The 19270-nt window shown below is 33.7% G+C and overlaps 1 protein-coding gene across 1 annotated transcript; it reads left to right on the forward strand.

The window, feature by feature from the left end:
• The first annotated feature begins 4974 nt into the window (after nt 1–4974).
• Nucleotides 4975–9012, forward strand: LOC131930788 (SPRY domain-containing SOCS box protein 1). The gene is made up of 2 exons (XM_059287406.1): nt 4975–5943; nt 7386–9012. The coding sequence occupies exons 1-2, from the start codon at nt 5184–5186 to the stop codon at nt 7514–7516; spliced, it is 891 nt and encodes a 296-aa protein (XP_059143389.1). The 5' UTR covers nt 4975–5183; the 3' UTR covers nt 7517–9012.
• Nucleotides 9013–19270: the final 10258 nt, after the last annotated feature.

Below are 19270 nucleotides of genomic sequence, written 5' to 3' on the forward strand. Positions count from 1 at the left end.
TGAGTTTCTTCCAGACATCTCCGCCCCCCCCCACGAAGATTTTGTTTTAGTAAAATGAAAACGCGATGCTACCATTGCTACCAGAAACTGACAATAAACAAACGATGGAATTCAACGATTCAAAATATTTGTTGATCTTGATTTCGACTAAAATCACATTAAAAAAAGAGAATTGCTGTAAAGTAAAGTGTTTAAAATTGTGCAAATGTTTGATGAAAATTGTAGTTATTGCCCCCCCCCCCCTCTCCATTAAGCACCCTTTGTTTGATCAGCACATGTGCTAATTTTATCATAATGTTTTTATTATTTTGCGACATTTTTTGGGATGTGAGCTAATTACATTTTTAACTTGTAAAAGTGTGGAAATTCGCGTTTCCCTGAACGAACATTTCTTTGAACGAATTATGTCCACCGGAGTGGGGATAGTATATATGTAAATATATCTTTTATAAAAAACTATCTTCTGCTTGGTGGTGTAATTAATATAGTAAATATAGACATAGATGTGCGACAAGTGTAAAGTGTTTAATTAAAACCAGAGTTTCTTCGAGTCATCTCTCCGGGGGGGGGGGGGGGGGGGCAAGCCTCCCCGAAATTTTTTTTACCGCCCCCCCCCCCCCGAACGAAATGAAATTTATATAATTTATATAGAAAATATATACTTTTAATAGTGTCCGCTCACCCCCCCCCCCCCCCCGAAGAAATTCTACCGCCCCCCCCCCCCCCCCCCGAAAATTTCAAGTGCCCCCCCCCCCTTCCCCGAAGAGATGCCTGGAAGAAACACTGATTAAAACCAATCCTAGATCTACAGGATAATTCGCTTTACAGTTTTCCTTGAATATTTAAAGTCATAGAGCAAAACCTAGACCAAACTCGCGCAACGTCGGTATACTGACATAATATTATAGTCCCAAATTTTGAAAAGTCAATATGTTAATATATTACAAAGACGACAGCAAGACAACAATTATTTATTTATAAAGAATTAGATGTCAGCTGTTTTACGGAAATCTATGTAAAATAGATTAGTAGTCTTTACTATTACTATAGTATAGGCCATAATAGGCAAAAGCTATCGTGCAACTATTATGCCTATTACTAGGCTTAGACCTATCATAGTAATCATACCATTAGTTTGCGAATGGTTAATATATTTTTTCAAGTTTTAATTAAGAATTGGACGATTATTGTATTATTATTAATGAAACGATCGATACTCTGCAACAACAAGGTCTTAAAAATATTATTATCACATCCTAAAAGAACACACTGACGTACAAAGCCACTTTTATCACGTGATACACCGAGATTGCGGCCATATTGGCAAACTACAATGGCCCCCGGCTCAGGCTAGGTTTTAGTTTGTGAGTCACTCATCCATAGATTGTGCCCCTGGTCTGATTCCCACGTAACTATTTGTATTTGTAGTCAACTAAAGGGGCATACGCTGATATTACCAACGTACTGTGGGCATCTAGTAACGTCTGATATTGCTACAATGAACCTTTGAAGGTAGGATCAAAAATCGTTTCTTGCGGTAGACGTATCTAAAATGTATTTGGCAGGATCGACTTTCTTTATATCGAAATGTTTAAAATTCTAAGGAAATATCAAATGTGGACTGAATCGAATCGCAAAGAATAAGATTAGATTATCTTAAAGTACATTAATATCAGTTCGTAATACATTGTTAACTGTATGATCATTCTTGTTTTAGCAGCTAGTTTGCTGAGTATCGATCGTTGCCATACAAACAAAATCCGGACCGTCGTTTTACAAAGAGTATGCGCTATCTTACGACCAACCAACACTGAACAAAGAGATCGCTGTCACGAAACATTGTCATATGCCCAGGCGTACTTCCTTTCTCATTTATAATCCATAGACCTATTTCAGCTGTTGGCTTTTTAAAAATAATTCTTTACTGAACCATAATTTATTTTTTTGTGAAAACTAGCTTGGACTTTTTTACTTTGAAGACAGAATTCTTTGTAACTTCTAAACCTAGCATGGAGCATTCTGTTATTGACAAAGCACTGTGTTTTGGTTTTAATTAATAATTATTAATTATGTTCTAAAGTAAGAATCTAGATCTAGATCTACTTAAACTTCTGAAACTGTAGTGTAATATGCTACCATTAGATAGATAAATTCTACTAGATCTAATACTGATTGGTAAATTTTAAATCATAAAAAAATAGGATGATTATTTTTTATAGATACCAGTTTCCGATAATGGAATCTTCTTTAAAAAAGGGGTGTTGGGTTGTTAGTAGTATTGTAATCTCGACTAATTTTATGATTAGAAATTAGGGTTAGGCGTATGTTTGGACCAGGGTTGGGGTTAGGGTTAGGGACAGGGTTAGCATTGACATTAGCCAGCCATGAGTGTATTTAGTTAACTACCAGTAACCTAACACCCCTTTTTTAAAGAAGATTCCATTTTCAGACACCGGTGTAAACATTCTCCCAATAATTGTTCTTGGTTTAGGCTTAATGTTATGCAAAAACGCGAACAAATATTTCATAGAAATTGAGTACCATTGATTTAATTGCACCATTGAAAACCCATTGATCTATCTTAGTGGCTTATTTTGGTTGAGTTTCATACAGACGGACAAACTTTATCAATTATTATATTGGCTACTACACCACATAAACCACTGTATTATCATGTCCCCTTCAAAACTATTCCACCCCTTCTTCACCCATGAACTCCTGACCACCACCTCTTAACATACCACTTGCCTTCTGAGTTTAATAACACATGTTGTTAAAATTATTCCTTGTTAGTATTTTGTTTCTTTTCAATTAATAGATTGTTGAAGTAGTAATATAAGACATTTAATATCACCATTTTTAGCACTATGTACATTCTAATATTACCTCAGTGTAATACCTTGTAATCCTTACCCCTTCCTGTCTAGGCTTAAGCATTTATTATACTATATTACAGAATCATTTGAACCTAGCTTGAAAAGTTCTACTAATAATCTTCTAAATCGTATTCAAAATTGTGTCATTCCATATTATTTCCTTACAATGTTACCCTTGTGCTTTTTGAAAAGATCTAATAATATAAGAAACTAATTAAACAAATACATATATACAAACCGTTATAACAAGCTTTTAAATGCACTGATAATAAAAAAAATGAAAAAAAAAAAACTTGCTTTCTCCAATAAAATCTCTTGGCGCTCATGAGATCTATTACATATTTAATTTTTTATTAAAGAAAGCAAGTTCGTTTTATTTTCTTTCTTTCAGTGCATTAAAAAGCATATTATAAAGGTTTTTATATATAGATTTGTTTTCTTTTTTAGTAATTCGTTTCAATTAAAAATCACACTACATAGGCTATAACTAACAGAGTGCCAGTTAAATCCCGACCAGTAACTTGTGATCTCTAAAAGACAGTTATCTGCCCTTACCTAGTTCGTTGACGCCGCTCAGGCTAGAAATCTGCCAACCGTGATAGTTCATCTTTAATGGTTAATAGATTGAGCCAACCGTGATAGTTCATTCTCAATGGTTAACAGATTGAGCCAACCGTGATAGTTCATCCTCAATGGTTAATTGATTGAGTGATATTTGTTTCTAAATTTAGAAGTTTAAAATAAAAATGTATTGAGTAATTATCTATCTAATTAGATTTTTTGAGTTGAAGGTATGTGGAAAGTTAGAACAAAAATTGATGCATTAGTAGTGGGTCGAAATTGAGTTACAAGATTTGTCACAAATCCACAGACATTGTGTAAAAGCTTGTAAAAATGCAAATAAATAAGAAAAAAAACTGGTAACCCATCTTTAGTTAGGTTACTTCCATATTACATATCAGAATATTTACAGTAATTATGGCAGTAAAAAAGATGAGTTAAAATTAGAATTATCTATAATTTAATGCATTGTAATATATTTAGCAAAAGTTTTATAAACTAATTTGATTACAATGGGTCACTGTATAAGAATGACTTAGGGAATTGGACTCTAGTTGTTGAAATGTAATTTTTACAAGATTTCTACAAACAGTATTTTAACATTTTGTTTAATAATTGTATTTTTTTTTTACAAAAATTATTACTAAATTATTTTAGTGCTCTACAGATTTTGTTGTAGGGTTAATAATTTATATAGATAAGATAAACTTAAAAAAAAACAACAGGCCCATGTATAGGTGTGTTGAAGTATTTTTAAAATATCTCACTTTCATTATTCAGCAACCTTAATATATGATTTCAAACGGAAAGATCACCCATTTTATTAAAACCTTTTCATTGTGATATGAAGTAATGTTTTGAGATCTAAAAGTGTAGCTCAGATAAACTATTTTTTTCACATTGAAGTTATGTTAGGTTCTTCCAACTGGAAACTTGGATTTTTTATCAACTGCACACTTTAAATTCATCCAGTGCTGCAAAGTGTTTTATCCCACCTACCCCATACTAAACCTATGCATAATACTTGCCTAAGGGGTGTCCTAATGACTGTTTGAAAATCTGTACTCACATCGCGTCAACACTTGCGACTTGTAAGGCCTATTCCCACGGAGTATATATAGGCTACTTGTAATTTTTTTCCTAGACATGTATAGTATACATGTCACAACTCTGTGTCAATGCAATGTTGTATGGGATCAGTAATTCTACAACTGTCTATTTATCTTAGCTTCTTACTTCTGATCTTTATGCTCATAGAGCTAGGAATAATATTTTTTTTTAAATGTATTTTATTACCAACAAAGGTAGTCCTTTAATTCCTTTTTTTGTTGCCTATAATTTTTAACACATAATTATCTTTTTCAGAATGGAACAATCAACACGTTAACATCCATGTATTAAAAGTTAGCCAAGGCAATGAAGGCATTATTTCTGAGAAGCACATTAAAAACTGAAAAAGAACTCTTCAAGTTGCTTGGTATTGGATTTAATGCATCAATAACTTGCTTTAATATAGATCTGGTTGTGTTTTAGTTGTAAACAGTGCTGAAGTTTGATGCTTTTAACCATTTCTCAATAAATAACTTTTTATGAAAATAAGGCAAAAATTTGTTAATATAATTAAAAGGAGTTCATAATATTTATATTTCATTTTGTGGTGTACACCATAGACATTTTAAAATTCTTTATGGTTCATTGCAAATCACGCTTGAAACTAGAAAAATTTCCTTAGTACCTGTGTGTTGAATGTACGTGTGTGTTCAGACAGTAACCAACATAGGGGGACTGCGAGAGCAAAGGATGAACATGGGGCAGAAAGTCTCAGGGGGAATCAAGACCATCTCCAACACCAGAGAGCCAACATACAAAGCTATCAACCGTGAACCTGCGTACAATCCTGATTTTCAAAAACCCAGCAGGCTAGATGCTTTGCTTGACATGCCTCCGTCCTCACGTGAAGTTCAAATCAAACATGCGTGGAATGCGGATGACAGGTCCCTTAATATATTTGTAAAAGACGATGATCAAATGACTTTCCACAGACACCCAGTTGCTCAAAGCACAGACTGCATCAGGGGCAGGTTCGGATACACCAGAGGACTTCATGTCTGGGAAATATTTTGGAGCACCCGTCAGCGGGGCACTCATGCAGTTGTGGGTGTTGCCACAAGTGATGCCCCTTTACATTGTGTGGGGTATCAAAGTTTGGTTGGGAGCAACAAAGACTCATGGGGGTGGGACTTAGGGAGGAACAAACTATACCATGACATGAAAAATACGCCAGGAGTCACATATCCAACTTTGTTGAATGCTGATGAAAATTTTGTGGTACCGGACAGTTTTCTAGTCGTTTTAGATATGGATGAAGGAACACTGAGTTTTGTGGTAGATGGACAGTATTTAGGTGTTGCCTTCAGAGGCCTCAAAGGGAAGAAGTTGTACCCAATTGTGAGTGCTGTTTGGGGTCACTGTGAAATTACAATGAAATACATTGGTGGTCTTGACCGTAAGTACACATTTTAATGTTAAAAATATTTTTATTTATAATTTGTCTAAACTAATATATTTGAAACTCAAGCTTACTAAACTATAATTTTAATTAGCTATACATCAAATTACTAATACTTTCACCTATTAGTATTTGTATGTGAAATAGAATTCTACAATCCATCAGTATTACCGTATAATTATTTACAGTGGTACAGCAAGATTCAAATCTAATATGTTCATAACTTTGTTGGTAAAGCTCATGGTTGCTAAATGGAAAGGTCTCGAGTTAGAATCCTCAAGCCGATGAGGCTAAATAGCTGGAGAGAGCAACTCTCCTAGGAGAGAAAACTTCAAAATGAAACTTACTTCCTTGTAGTTTGTTCTTGGTTGGACAAACCCTATGGAAGCTAATCCAAACAGTAAAGCAGGCTGAAATCGGAGTCAACTGCATAAATGGCGCATAACCAGTTGACATGTATACTTAATTGTGTTGAAGGGAATCCCTTCCTGAAATTGTCAGATGTCAAAGCAGTTTTCCCCAAAAGAAATTTATTAAAATGCCATTAATCCATTCGAGCCCCCAAAATTTCACCTCTTTTTATGAAAGACAAATGTATCAAAACACAATAATAGAGAACGTAAAGAAATAAAATCATCCAAGCTTATGGTAAAGGCTGGCATAGGAGGGGATTAGACAAACTTTCAGGATGTTTAAGAAAAACCTATTAATACAAGGTTTGTTTCTTCTACCCTTTCAATACTTTCATAATATAGTAGAAATGAGTGAGGAAAGTGTCATTGCTTTCTTGGGGTATTTCTTTTCCCTACTAATCTGGTTCCTTGAATCTCAAACTTTGCTCATATTTCAAAGCAAAACATGCTCATGACGGCTTGTATCTTTAAACATTTCGTGTTTGGCCACTACCTCTGTAGTTATAAAGTTTGATATTTGAGCATCCTGTTGTTTAATAAATTTAAATCATTAAATAAAAGTGCCTTATGGTTACAAGTTTTAGATACATTTTTGGCTACTAGGTATTATAGTATGGTGGTAAAACGTTTAAGCCGTCTATTAATTCTTACCATTATTCTGTTTTAAGCTGTCAAAAATGAAAAAAGAATGGTACATTGTGCGCTTTTTACATTGTTCAAACCACATGCAACAATAAAAAAATAAATGTTAGACTATTATAGAATAAAATGTTTATCACTAACCTATTAGCAAAATAAAGCATTTTTATTGCTGACCTTTTTAATAATAGCAAAATGAAAACCTTTTATTTAAAAGTAAACAAAAGCCAACATTTCTGAATTATTTTTTATTTATTAAATTACTTTAATAAAAAAAAACTTGGGTTGATCTTCTACAATTCATGCTGTTTGCACTAAAACTGTGTTAAATTGTCTAAACAAACAGAAATTTTAAAATACTGATAAATGTTTTATTTTTACCCCCAGCTGAACCTCTACCGCTAATGGATATATGTCGGAGGACAATACGAGCCCAGTTGGGAAAACACAGACTTCAAGAAACACACTCCCTTCCTATCCCCACATCTCTTAAACAGTATCTTTTGTACCAGTCATAGCATCTAGTGAATATGCACACTATCATCATTACATTTCTTTGCCCTAAACAGGCATCATCAGTCCTACATAGTCCTACCTTGATCATATTTTCTTGTTATTATTGTTGTTATTTATTTATTAGTTGTTGTAACGGCACATTGCCAGCATTGTCACACTAAATGTTGCCATCATCTCCATGATTGTTTACATTCATCAACAGTACAGTTGTGACATTGTATATTTAAAACTGATGTTTTAAAAAATCTCTAAAGTTTTTAAAAGAAACTACCCTGTAGTCAAGTTTTTAAATGTGTCCACATATCTGGAAAGTCAGTTGAAAGGATCATTGTAATACAAATAAGTTTTAATTTATCTGTAGAAGTTTATATGTTGTTTGTGTGATTTGTAATCATAGCAAATTTAAAACAAAATTGCTAATTTATCAAAATGTATCTTTTATAATAATTAATAATAAGATTATAATTGAAGTTTTTTTTTCTAGTTTAATTTTTTCAACATTTTTATTAGACAATTTTTTTTTTCCTTGTATTGATGTAGGTTAATTTACAAGTTAACTTTTTTGAGATCTCTTTTTTTTAATGCTGAACTAAAAACAGAATTCCCTGACACAAGTAATTAGCTTTCTTTAAAATCTCTACACAATACACAGTGAAAACCTTACATTGCTCAGTATTTTATTGCTTATCATTAAATTTGTGTTCATTTGTTTGCTATTTAACCAAAAGTGCAATGCTTACAGTTAAATGGTGTTTGAAGTTTAAATGGTGTCATTACATTTCTGAATAATGCATCACTGTTGCAGGTGTCTACATCTTACACATCACATTGACTTGGTTACAATTGGCCTACTGCAACATTTAAATATCACTTTTTAAAGATCTGTCTCAACACTTTAAAATTTTTGTTCTTGTGTATATTTCATTTCCCAAAATAAGCGTGATTTTAAACTTGCATTGAGTGCAGCAGAAATTTTAAAAAAAGAATACAAAACTTGTTTATTTTTTGTGGTGGTAAAGTAACTCAATTGTAACCATACATGTATCCAAATGATCCAAATTTATGTACATACCTTTGATCTCTGGCAGGGAGAATTGATATTCATGACTTTCCATTCTATGGGGAAAATTATTTTAATTTAAAATAACAAAAGCTGCTGTAGATGTAGATTTTTAAAATGTACTATTACTCATGACAACTATCATCATATAGCAGATTAATGTTGACACCTAGCTCTAGACTTGCGCTCCACAAACAATCACACTAATCTAGATTAAATATGATGCTTTAAAAGTATATTTTTTCTGAAAGTAAGCAGTGCCCATGTCAAAACTTGTTTTTGTTTGAAGAAGGTTTGAATATTTGTTTTGATGAAGTATGAAAGAGAGAAACAATGTTTTTGTGATTGCAGTTGTAATAAGTAATATACTTAAATGGTGTTTGGAGTATAATCACGAAAAGAAAAGGAAAAATCAGTTTTAACTAGGTAAAGTATTTGCATTAAGGGCAGGTTAACCCCCCCCCCCCCCCCCCAAAAAAAACACTTTTAAGTCAGAAATGTTGATTTTTGAAAATCTATTGTTTCTGAAACTACATTCAATTCTGAACATTTTTGTATAATCATTGTGCAAAATTTCGTATTGCTAGTATTTTTTATAATTTTTTAATTAATGAGACTAATGACGTAATTGACCTATATTAAGCAACATTTAGCAACATAAAAATTAAAAACTAACTAAAATAGATGTTCTAATTGCTGAGTAAGTGGTTCCAGATGCAATTTATGTAACTGGGAGGTTTTAAAAATGACTTATTTGGTATAGTTTTCGCTTTTTCTCGTTTTTTTTTCAAATTTAGTATATTTTTCACTATTTAGCGTTCTTCTCAAAATGTTACTTTTCAACAAAATTGTCCTAGTTAAATCACTATAACTCAAAAACTACTTGAAATATTTAGCTGAAATTTTGCACACATGTTTACTAAACACTGCTTGTAAAGTTGAACTAAAAGAATTTCTATATCTTTGAAACTTCTCATTTTATAAAAAAAAAAGCTAAGTCTACTCCCTACTTTTTGGAAATTTTTTAGGTCTCACATTTTAAAAATTTGGCTTAAATCCATTTTTTATTATTTTCTAATTGTTTTAGTTCATCTTTTTTGTAATTGCGTGTATTACACTATATTAAAGATTGGTGTTATTCTGACAAACAGAAGCTGTGTTATTGTGATTTCAATGAGAGCTAATTTAGAGCTATTTTACCCTAAAAATGACACTTTTTGGGAAATATTTTCTCAAAACCATAACTTTTTAGTGATTTTTTTTCATATACTATGTTAGTCACAACTCCCTTATCACTCAAAAAAGTCCTAACACCTAAATTTCAATTTGGGGGTTTAACCTGCCCTTAAAACTCTAATTTGTACATAAAATTATTATAGAGATTTTCTAGTTTACAATACACAAGAGTAGGTAGTATAATGTTTTTATTTTGTAGTGTTTATAAATGAATAGCATTCAAAATAATTACTATATCTGTTTATTAGAGTAATAAGTATTAAAAGGGTTAGAAGTGTGCAATATTTCTTAACTGGCAAAATTTAAAGAAATGGCAGGGAACAATTGTAAAATTGTAATATGTGTACAAAAAGAGATTCAAACTTAAAGAGCTGCGTCTGCTGAACTTCTCCAATGTTTTAAAAGTTGTGTTTCTAACCATCATCTGAAAATCAATATATTCTACTCTCACTCTCATCAAATCAGTAAAACAGTGATGGTTGTTATAATTTAGCAGAAAGAGGTTGTTTTAAGAATTTTGTAAAGCATATTGATACATTGATATTTTCAGTAAGAAGTTGTGAGATTATTCTTTTTCTATGTACAATATGAATTTTGTCCTAGATTGATCTTTCTGATGTGCAATATTAAAGTCATGATCATCATTTTTAATGACTTGTACATTTGTATTGTAGTATGTAACACTTGCCAAGTTGACTCATTTTTTTTTCCATTCATTTTGTATAAAAAACTACGTTTGGTTGATTTTTTTGGTGTTAGTAATTTATATTCTCTTGATGTGCATTTATGATTGCTTCTGGTCTCTGTGTTACCATGATATTCTATGTTAAAGATCATGTGAAAAGGAGTCCTTCCATCCCGCATTGACTTGATCTTTGAAGCTTTTTTCTTGGGAATTGGATTGCTTTCACAATGTCAAAACAGAATGAAAACTAATTTCAATCAACAGCAGTTAATTTTAGGTGCTGCCATGAATTTTTTTCAGACCATTGGACCAAGTTATTTATTCTGCCATTCTCTTAGTTGAATCTACAGTTAAGTGATATGAAAGTGTCACACTTTGAATATGCATTTTATAATTTTTGCTCCACCTCATAACTTCAAGTGTACTAAAATAAATCTGTTGTGTATGTTTATCAAAGCAGCAAATAGTACCTAAGTGTTAGACTTGAAACTATAAATTCTGTAATAAACAGTGGCAGGAGCTGCTTTGTATTCTTATAAATCAACTAGTCAATGGTTGCATTCTGTTGTAGCTTTCAAGTAATTTGAAGGTATTGTATCTATGTAAAATACCATCATTGTCATGTTTTGTAATGTTTGCACATGTATTTAGGTTGAATGAGGATTTTTTTTTTATATTTTGTCTTTTGAATATGCAGTTTTATTTTAAAGTAAAGCTATTACAATGTAAATCATTGTACTGTTGTTTCTGCTAAAGTAACATCAAAATTTCTACATTTCATATTTATCTAAAGGGCATAGAAAATAAAATAGCATAGTAATAATTTGTGTTTGCCTGACTAAGCTATACATTATTAGAGACACAAAGAAGAATTAACCTTTGCATAAACATTTTACAAAAGCCAGTGGTGAATGTAACAAAGTACACTACAAATACCTAGAGCCTGGATGTGAACCTTTACTATCAGGCTGCACAGGTTCATTATTCATCTACACACACTGAGGAGCTAATCATAATGCTGAATAAATTCATGCACAAAATATATAGTTATCTAGAACAAGAATCTTGTAGCATATAATTTATACACAAGTCATTAATATGACTCTTTATCCTGAATTACTGCTGAAATTTCCAAGTTTTTTTTCATCTAATCACAAATACATATTTTGTTTTCTCTTTGGTCCACTGTATTTGCTTAAACTTTTCGATTTTCCACATAAATAAAATGAAGAATACTTTCTTCCATACAATTTTTCAAATAGAAACATTGAGTAGGTTTTACTACTTGAAACATGGGGTAGGTTTTACTACTTGCATTCCTGTTCCAGAAGAACAATTGTTTTTTTTAAAGATTACATAATAAAATATGAAGTTGATCTCACGTGGGCGTTTCAAATGACTGACCAAACTAAAAAAATTGAAATAAATAGCCAAAATTTTATAACAATGAAACCAAGTTATTGTATAAATTACTGGTAAAGTTTAATGTAGATGCTTATTTATTTTAATCATTGTAATTTTTTTGACGAGTTAAATTGATGGGGTTTAAATACAAGCAACAGAGAAAAAAGCCTTTTTTATAATCACTCTTGGAAGGGCTATCCACTTTCAAAAGTAAGTTTAGACATTTAGACATCTTTTCTTTTTTACTATATTACCTGAAGTTTGTGGGACTTCAGTGCAACTAATATTTTAAAATATGATTAGAAGGAGTTGAATATAACTGTCAGTTAATGTGTTGTCCTATTTATTATCACATACTGTCTGCAGTCTATCAATCAAATATTTGTATATCTCAACCAATTGATTTCACAGAAATATATCATCAATGGGGGACAGATGATAGTTTGACATTTGACGATACTCCCTTTATTTTTCCTTTTGTTTTCTTATATTTTAAGGTGGCATCATATTGTCGGAGTGTGAGAGAGCTTCACATTTCCACTGTTAGAAGACATTTTTTTTTCATTTTGTGAATGTATGATTCTTATTAAACGTCCATCTCATTTGAATAAATTTTTTTTCCTAGTCACAAACCGACTTCTTTGTGATTCTCTAGATCGTCCCCTCTTGACATGTTTTCTATATGGTTGGATGAATGAAAAGTTGTATAGGAATAGGATATACTGTTTTATATAAAAACATCTTTATTATACTGAAACAATTACATTACATGGTGCAGTCAAAGAAACACATTTCTGTTTATAATTTGAAGTGGTTGCTTAAAAAATGTACCACCTTACTAAAAATATTAGAGAAAACATATCAATTCAAAATCCTACAATTGTGGTAGTGGTAATTTTTAATTTAACAGTGTTTCAATATTTCAATTCTAGGAATATATTAAGCGGTTTTGTATTCATAGTTAATTTTCAATTAAAGCTATACAGGCTGTACAAATGTTTTTACCACATTTAAAAAACTAAGTACAGAATTTTGGTTTATGTGAATGTGATTCTATTTGTTCAACTGTTCACACACCAATTTAAAAACAATTGCAAACTTTTGACTCTGATCACTGTGATGGTCAAGCAGTTAGAATGTATAAGTAAAAAAAAAAACAAACTCTGGCATATTTAAACACCGTGGTATCCTTTAAATTTTATACCTTAGTATATAACATTAAAATTTTAAGGGATACTGGCACATAAAGGGAAATAATTATTTATGCACTGCACACTGATTAAGGCATTTAGGCCTAGTTGATTTAATGAGAGGAATTTTATTTTTACATATTCATGAAGAAAATCTTATATTATAAAATTTTTTTCAAATTTATCCAACCATAATAACATTAAAAAGTTTTACATCGTTGAAACTAATGAGTGACAGAGAAACACAATAAATAATTCTACGCGGTTTTTTAAATTTGTTTTTCTAAACAACGGGTGCATTTAAAGCCCAGGAAAGATAACTCAATATTTGAACAGCAGATTAATTTACCTCCCATTACACTACAAAATAGTACTTATTGAAATTTAAAAACGGCTTCTTGTGATATAAATGCCAGTTTAGTGACATCAGTGCCAAGCTTGTGACATCCGTGCCAAGCTTGTGACATCAGTGCCAGTATGGTGACATCAGTGCCAACCTTGGCAGTGCCAATCTGCCAGCACAGAGGAGATCTGAGGCTGATTTCCCATCTCTAGCGCAGAAGTCAAGCAGTTTTACGTCAACAGAAAATAAAAAAATTTCTTCAAGTTCCTGACTGATATTGTGACAAAAAGCGCCTTACTGTTGCCTGAAGCTCCTGTTAGCGCTGAGAAAGAGAAGAATTCAAGTGCCCCAGCAATGACCAGGTAACAATAATATAAGTGACTATGCAAACATAGTTGTTAAAATCTTTACATTCTTAATTTCAGAAAGATTTTTCTCTCTCTGTTTACCTTGTTTAAAATACTTAGGCCAAAAAAGTTTCCGATTATATTGTCAGAAAATGCCATCAGAGGGAGCGAACCGACCTCTGGCCCCACTTTCATTCCAATTCGGAAAAATAGTTTTTTTTTTTTAATTTGGGTGTCACATATCAAGAAGTCTCTAGGGCCAAGTAGTAGTCTACTTTCTAAACTGAGACTGAGTAGTGAACTTTAAAAAAAAAACTTTTCCCCGACCCGTTCAACCAACCAGATACCTTGAAAGTGGTAATAAAAATAAAGGCTAAAATGAAAATGCTCCGTTGTTAAAAAACATTTTCTTTGTAACATACAAGGGAAATAACCAATATAAAGCTACAGATAAAAAGGTTTTAAAGTGATTCTCTCCCTTGATATTAATTTTTAAAAAGTCAAATTAAGGGGTTTAAGCTGTACGGTAGCCTGCGGGTGGTAAGATTGGAAATGAGATCTAGCAACTAATATTGTTTTATTGTATATATATATATATATATATATATATATATATATACATATATATATATATATATATATATATATATATATATACATATATATATATATATATATATATATATATATATATATATATATATATATATATATATATATATATATATATATATACATATATATATATATATACATATATATATATATACATATATATATACATATATATATATATATATACATATATATATATATATATATATATATATACATATATATATATATATATATATATATATATATATATATATATATATATATATATACATATATATATATATACATATATATATATATATATATACATACTAGTTATACATATAAAATATTATATATAGCTGTATATTATATATACAATATATCAATAGATGAAACATTTGTGTTTTTGTATAATGTGTAATAACTAATGAGTACTTGCTATTTTATGAGGCATCAGTGTTTCTTTCAGACATTTTTCTCTAGGGGAACTACAAACTTAACTTACGGGGGGCGGATTTCAACACTCTTTAAAGTCTATAGTAAATATATAATCTATTTTTTTCTATTAGTCGATTTAACAGCTTAGATTGCTTTTAATTTAAGGGAGGTGTGGGGGGGTGTGAATGTGGGGAGGGGGAAATAAACTAACCCCCAACACCCTCCCCCCCCCATGCTTACGCCGCTGCCATCGATAATCTTGTCCTTCAGACTATGTGGTTGGGGTTGACGAGAGTATACCCACTATCCCCGGGTGAGAAGCTGGGATTTTGATTCCATTTTGAATGCCCTTTTAGTAAAAATAGAAAATCTCAGCAAGATCGAGGGGTATTTTAAGCCAAATGACGTCAGTCATCTACCAGCTGTGTGATTGGCTCTCTGGTCACGTGGTGTGCGACACACTTGAGGACGGGCGCCAGGTGGGGTTAGAGGCGGGTTAGGATCAGTTCAAAGTTGTTGTTTAAAAAAAATGAAACACAGACTTACACTACACCAGCATCAAAACCTATGTCCGTTAGCATTTATCTGGAAACTGGGTCTGAAGTGTATAGTTCTGTGACAATAAAGCAAAAAATAAATACATTAAGGAATGTAAAAGCAATCAAATAACATGAAGGTGAGGGGGTGGGGGAGACTTACCTGACCTGGTGGTATCTTACTTTCATTTTATTGAGCTTGTTAGGAATTGTTGCGTAGTTCTGCAATACTTTAGTGTGTATATATATATATATATATATATATATATATATATATATATATATATATATATATATATATAAAATCACGTCATGCTACGACGACCCCTTTGCTTGTAACATCAAGTTCTTGACCCCTGTGCTTGTAAGATCAAGTTCCTGACCCCTTTGCTTGTTAGATCAAGTTCTTGACCCCTTTGCCAGCCTGGGTTGGCTTTTAACATGTTAAGGACATTATTGATTTCCCCCCCCCCTTTCTTTTTTTCTAAAAAAAAAACAACAACCCACATTTATCATGCTATAAACATACAGGCCTACTTATATGTTTTTTTATGTATCTATTTAAATCAGGGGTCTCCAAACTACGGCCCGCGGGCCGAATGCGGCCCGCGATGTCCTCTCATCCGGCCCGCGGAGATCATTTTGTCCAAGGAAAAAACGTTTGTTGGTGATGGCGGAGGAACTTTGCCCAGAGAATTCAAAGACATTTCTGGAAGAAACGGGCCCCCGAACTGAAATTTGATAGTTAATGTGGCCCTCGGACTGAAAAGTTTGGAGACCCCTGATTTAAATGATTGAATAGGTGAATCATAAGGTAAACAAAGAATCACCCAAGTTCCTTCCCTTTGCTTGATTACCTAGCATTGAGCCTGGAGTTCTTACTTTGGTTCAGAAGTTTTGAAACGTAGAGATTGTAATGAAGTACATATGCGCGGCCTAGTTTATGGACGGCCACATTATGGTCAATTTATGACGTCTCTGTTACAACGTTGGACAACCACTTACAAATTTGGTAGTCTACAAAAAACTTACTTCCAAATCAATTTTGCGAAATATGTAATCTGATAATAATAGGTATAGTGAATTACTCTTAAGGGTTATGTCTGTTTAATGCAATATTTCAAATGTATAAATAGGATAAGCTCTTGATTTATTTAAAATGATTTCTTCCTTGCATCAAGCAAAAAAACTGATGCAGAGTATTAAATATCTATTATCATAAATCGCAAGGCTACCTCTGGTTCATGACCTCCATTGTTGTTTATTTTAATTTCTTGCTAACCTAGAAGTACTAATTTCATAAAAATAGATACCAGATTTTTTACCAGTTTTCAAAGCAAACCAATAAAAAACAACACATCTGTATTTAAATGTAAATATTTTGCATACAGGTAAAATGTTTTTGAGTTTGTTGTAGCGAGCAAAAATGTTGATGCTGAATTCAATAGACTCGTACATTGATCCGAATCCTCACGCCTAAAAGAAATGTCGTTTTTTTAGATACCCCCCCCCCCCTCCATGCGGACGTCATTAAAGTAGGCAGTTTCTTCTAGGCATCTCTACCGCCCCTCGAACGAAATGGAATATGTGTACAACATATATACTTTCCTGTGTCCGTCCGTCCACTCCCAAATATATCAAGTGCCGCCCCCCCTTAACCCCGGAGAAAAAAGTCTGAAAGAAACACTGTAAGTAGATGACTCCTTTATATTATTCTACTTATTTTAATGCTAGTGGTTTAACTAGACTCAAAGTTTGCTCACCGGTACGTTTAAACTAGCGTTATAGGCTATTTTAAATACCCAACAAGGACACTGCTGATAAAGTACCTTAAACAAAAACAAACTTCAATAATCAATTTTAAAGAACACTTCCGCGATATTTTTATAACTCTTTATTTAACTTATGCTATAAATGCGCTGGCACACCATAATAATAACTAGAGAAATTACGTCCCATGTTGATTATGTCCCTTGAGTGTTGCGACACTACAACCAAGGCCCCGCCTCCATTTAGAAACAATGACACAATCGTTTAAAAATAACTGAGATCCACCACCCCCTTTTACCTGTTATCTATAAATGTACTAGGTTAAATGAACACCAAATCAACACGAAATAACAAAGGCTTATCGACGCGTTAAAAATAAACCACCATTAATCACAATGGATGCTGGACTAGGATTCTTCAAATACCTTTTTTTTCAAGGCGATGTTTACGAAATCAGTTTTAGAAATTAATTTAACTTTTATTGAAAGATAATTAAGCAAATTAACACAATAAAAAACTCAGTGCACTTGTTATGACGTCATACATACTTCTCTCACCCCCCCCCTCTTTAATTACTTTACGGAAGTAGTGGGTGGAGTGGGGGTAATGATGGTAATGGGGAAGGGGTGGGGAATCCAAGGTCAACTTGACGTGGCTCACTGAGCGTAAAGTAAAAAAAAAACCAAAAAAAAAACCCCAAGAGTCTGCGCTTGGTATGCGCCCCGTCGTTCTCCCCCCCCCTGCAAACACACATCCACCCTTTTGGCTACATCGGTTTAATTTGCAGCCAAAAAGTGTTGCACGTTGAGGAATGTAGCTCCCTATTGTTGGAGCGTTGCCTCATAGGTCTGGTATGTTAGGCTCATGATGGGGCTACATTTGGTGGAGCTGTATGTCAGGCTCATGGGGCTACATTTGGTGGAGCTGTACGTCAGGCTCATGATGGGTCTACATTTGGTGGAGCTGTATGTCAGGCTCATGGGGCTACATTTGGTGGAGCTGTACGTCAGGCTCATGATGGGGCTACATTTGGTGGAGCTGTATGTCAGGCTCATGGGGCTACATTTGGTGGAGCTGTATGTCAGGCTCATGATGGGTCTACATTTGGTGGAGCTGTATGTCAGGCTCATGATGGGGCTACATTTGGTGGAGCTGTATGTCAGGCTCATGGGGCTACATTTGGTGGAGCTGTACGTCAGGCTCATGATGGGGCTACATTTGGTGGAGCTGTATGTCAGGCTCATGATGGGGCTACATTTGGTGGAGCTGTATGTCAGGCTCATGATGGGGCTACATTTGGTGGAGCTGTATGTTAGGCTCATGATGGGGCTACATTTGGTGGAGCTGTATGTCAGGCTCATGATGGGGCTACATTTGGTGGAGCTGTATGTCAGGCTCATGATGGGGCTACATTTGGTGGAGCTGTATGTCAGGCTCATGATGGGGCTACATTTGGTGGAGCTGTATGTCAGGCTCATGATGGGGCTACATTTGGTGGAGCTGTATGTCAGGCTCATGGGGCTACATTTGGTGGAGCTGTATGTCAGGCTCATGATGGGGCTACATTTGGTGGAGCTGTATGTCAGGCTCATGATGGGGCTACATTTGGTGGAGCTGTATGTCAGGCTCATGGGGCTACATTTGGTGGAGCTGTATGTCAGGCTCATGATGGGGCTACATTTGGTGGAGCTGTATGTCGGGCTTATGATGGGGCTACATTTGGTGGAGCTGTATGTCAGGCTCATGATGGGGCTACATTTGGTGGAGCTGTATGTCAGGCTCATGATGGGGCTACATTTGGTGGAGCTGTATGTCAGGCTCATGGGGCTACATTTGGTGGAGCTGTATGTCAGGCTCATGGGGCTACATTTGGTGGAGCTGTCTGGTATGTCAGGCTCATGGGGCTACATTTGGTGGAGCTGTATGTCAGGCTCATGGGGCTACATTTGGTGGAGCTGTATGTCAGGCTCATGGGGCTACATTTGGTGGAGCTGTATGTCAGGCTCATGATGGGGCTACATTTGGTGGAGCTGTATGTCAGGCTCATGATGGGGCTACATTTGGTGGAGCTGTATGTCAGGCTCATGGGGCTACATTTGGTGGAGCTGTATGTCAGGCTCATGATGGGGCTACATTTGGTGGAGCTG

The sequence above is a fragment of the Physella acuta genome, unplaced genomic scaffold (assembly GCF_028476545.2).
Source record: "Physella acuta isolate Inbredline_101_S28 unplaced genomic scaffold, ASM2847654v3 ptg001847l, whole genome shotgun sequence".
Classification (NCBI taxonomy): Eukaryota; Metazoa; Mollusca; class Gastropoda; family Physidae; genus Physella; species Physella acuta.

What these genes read in the sequence shown, in the direction of transcription:
- LOC131930788 (XM_059287406.1), top strand. Translation starts at nt 5,184, where the DNA reads ATGTACGTGTGTGTTCAGACAGTAACCAACATAGGGGGACTGCGAGAG. An exon ending in ATACATTGGTGGTCTTGACC is followed by an intron (nt 5,944 to 7,385) that starts GTAAGTACACAT and finishes TTTTACCCCCAG; the next exon opens with CTGAACCTCTACCGCTAATG.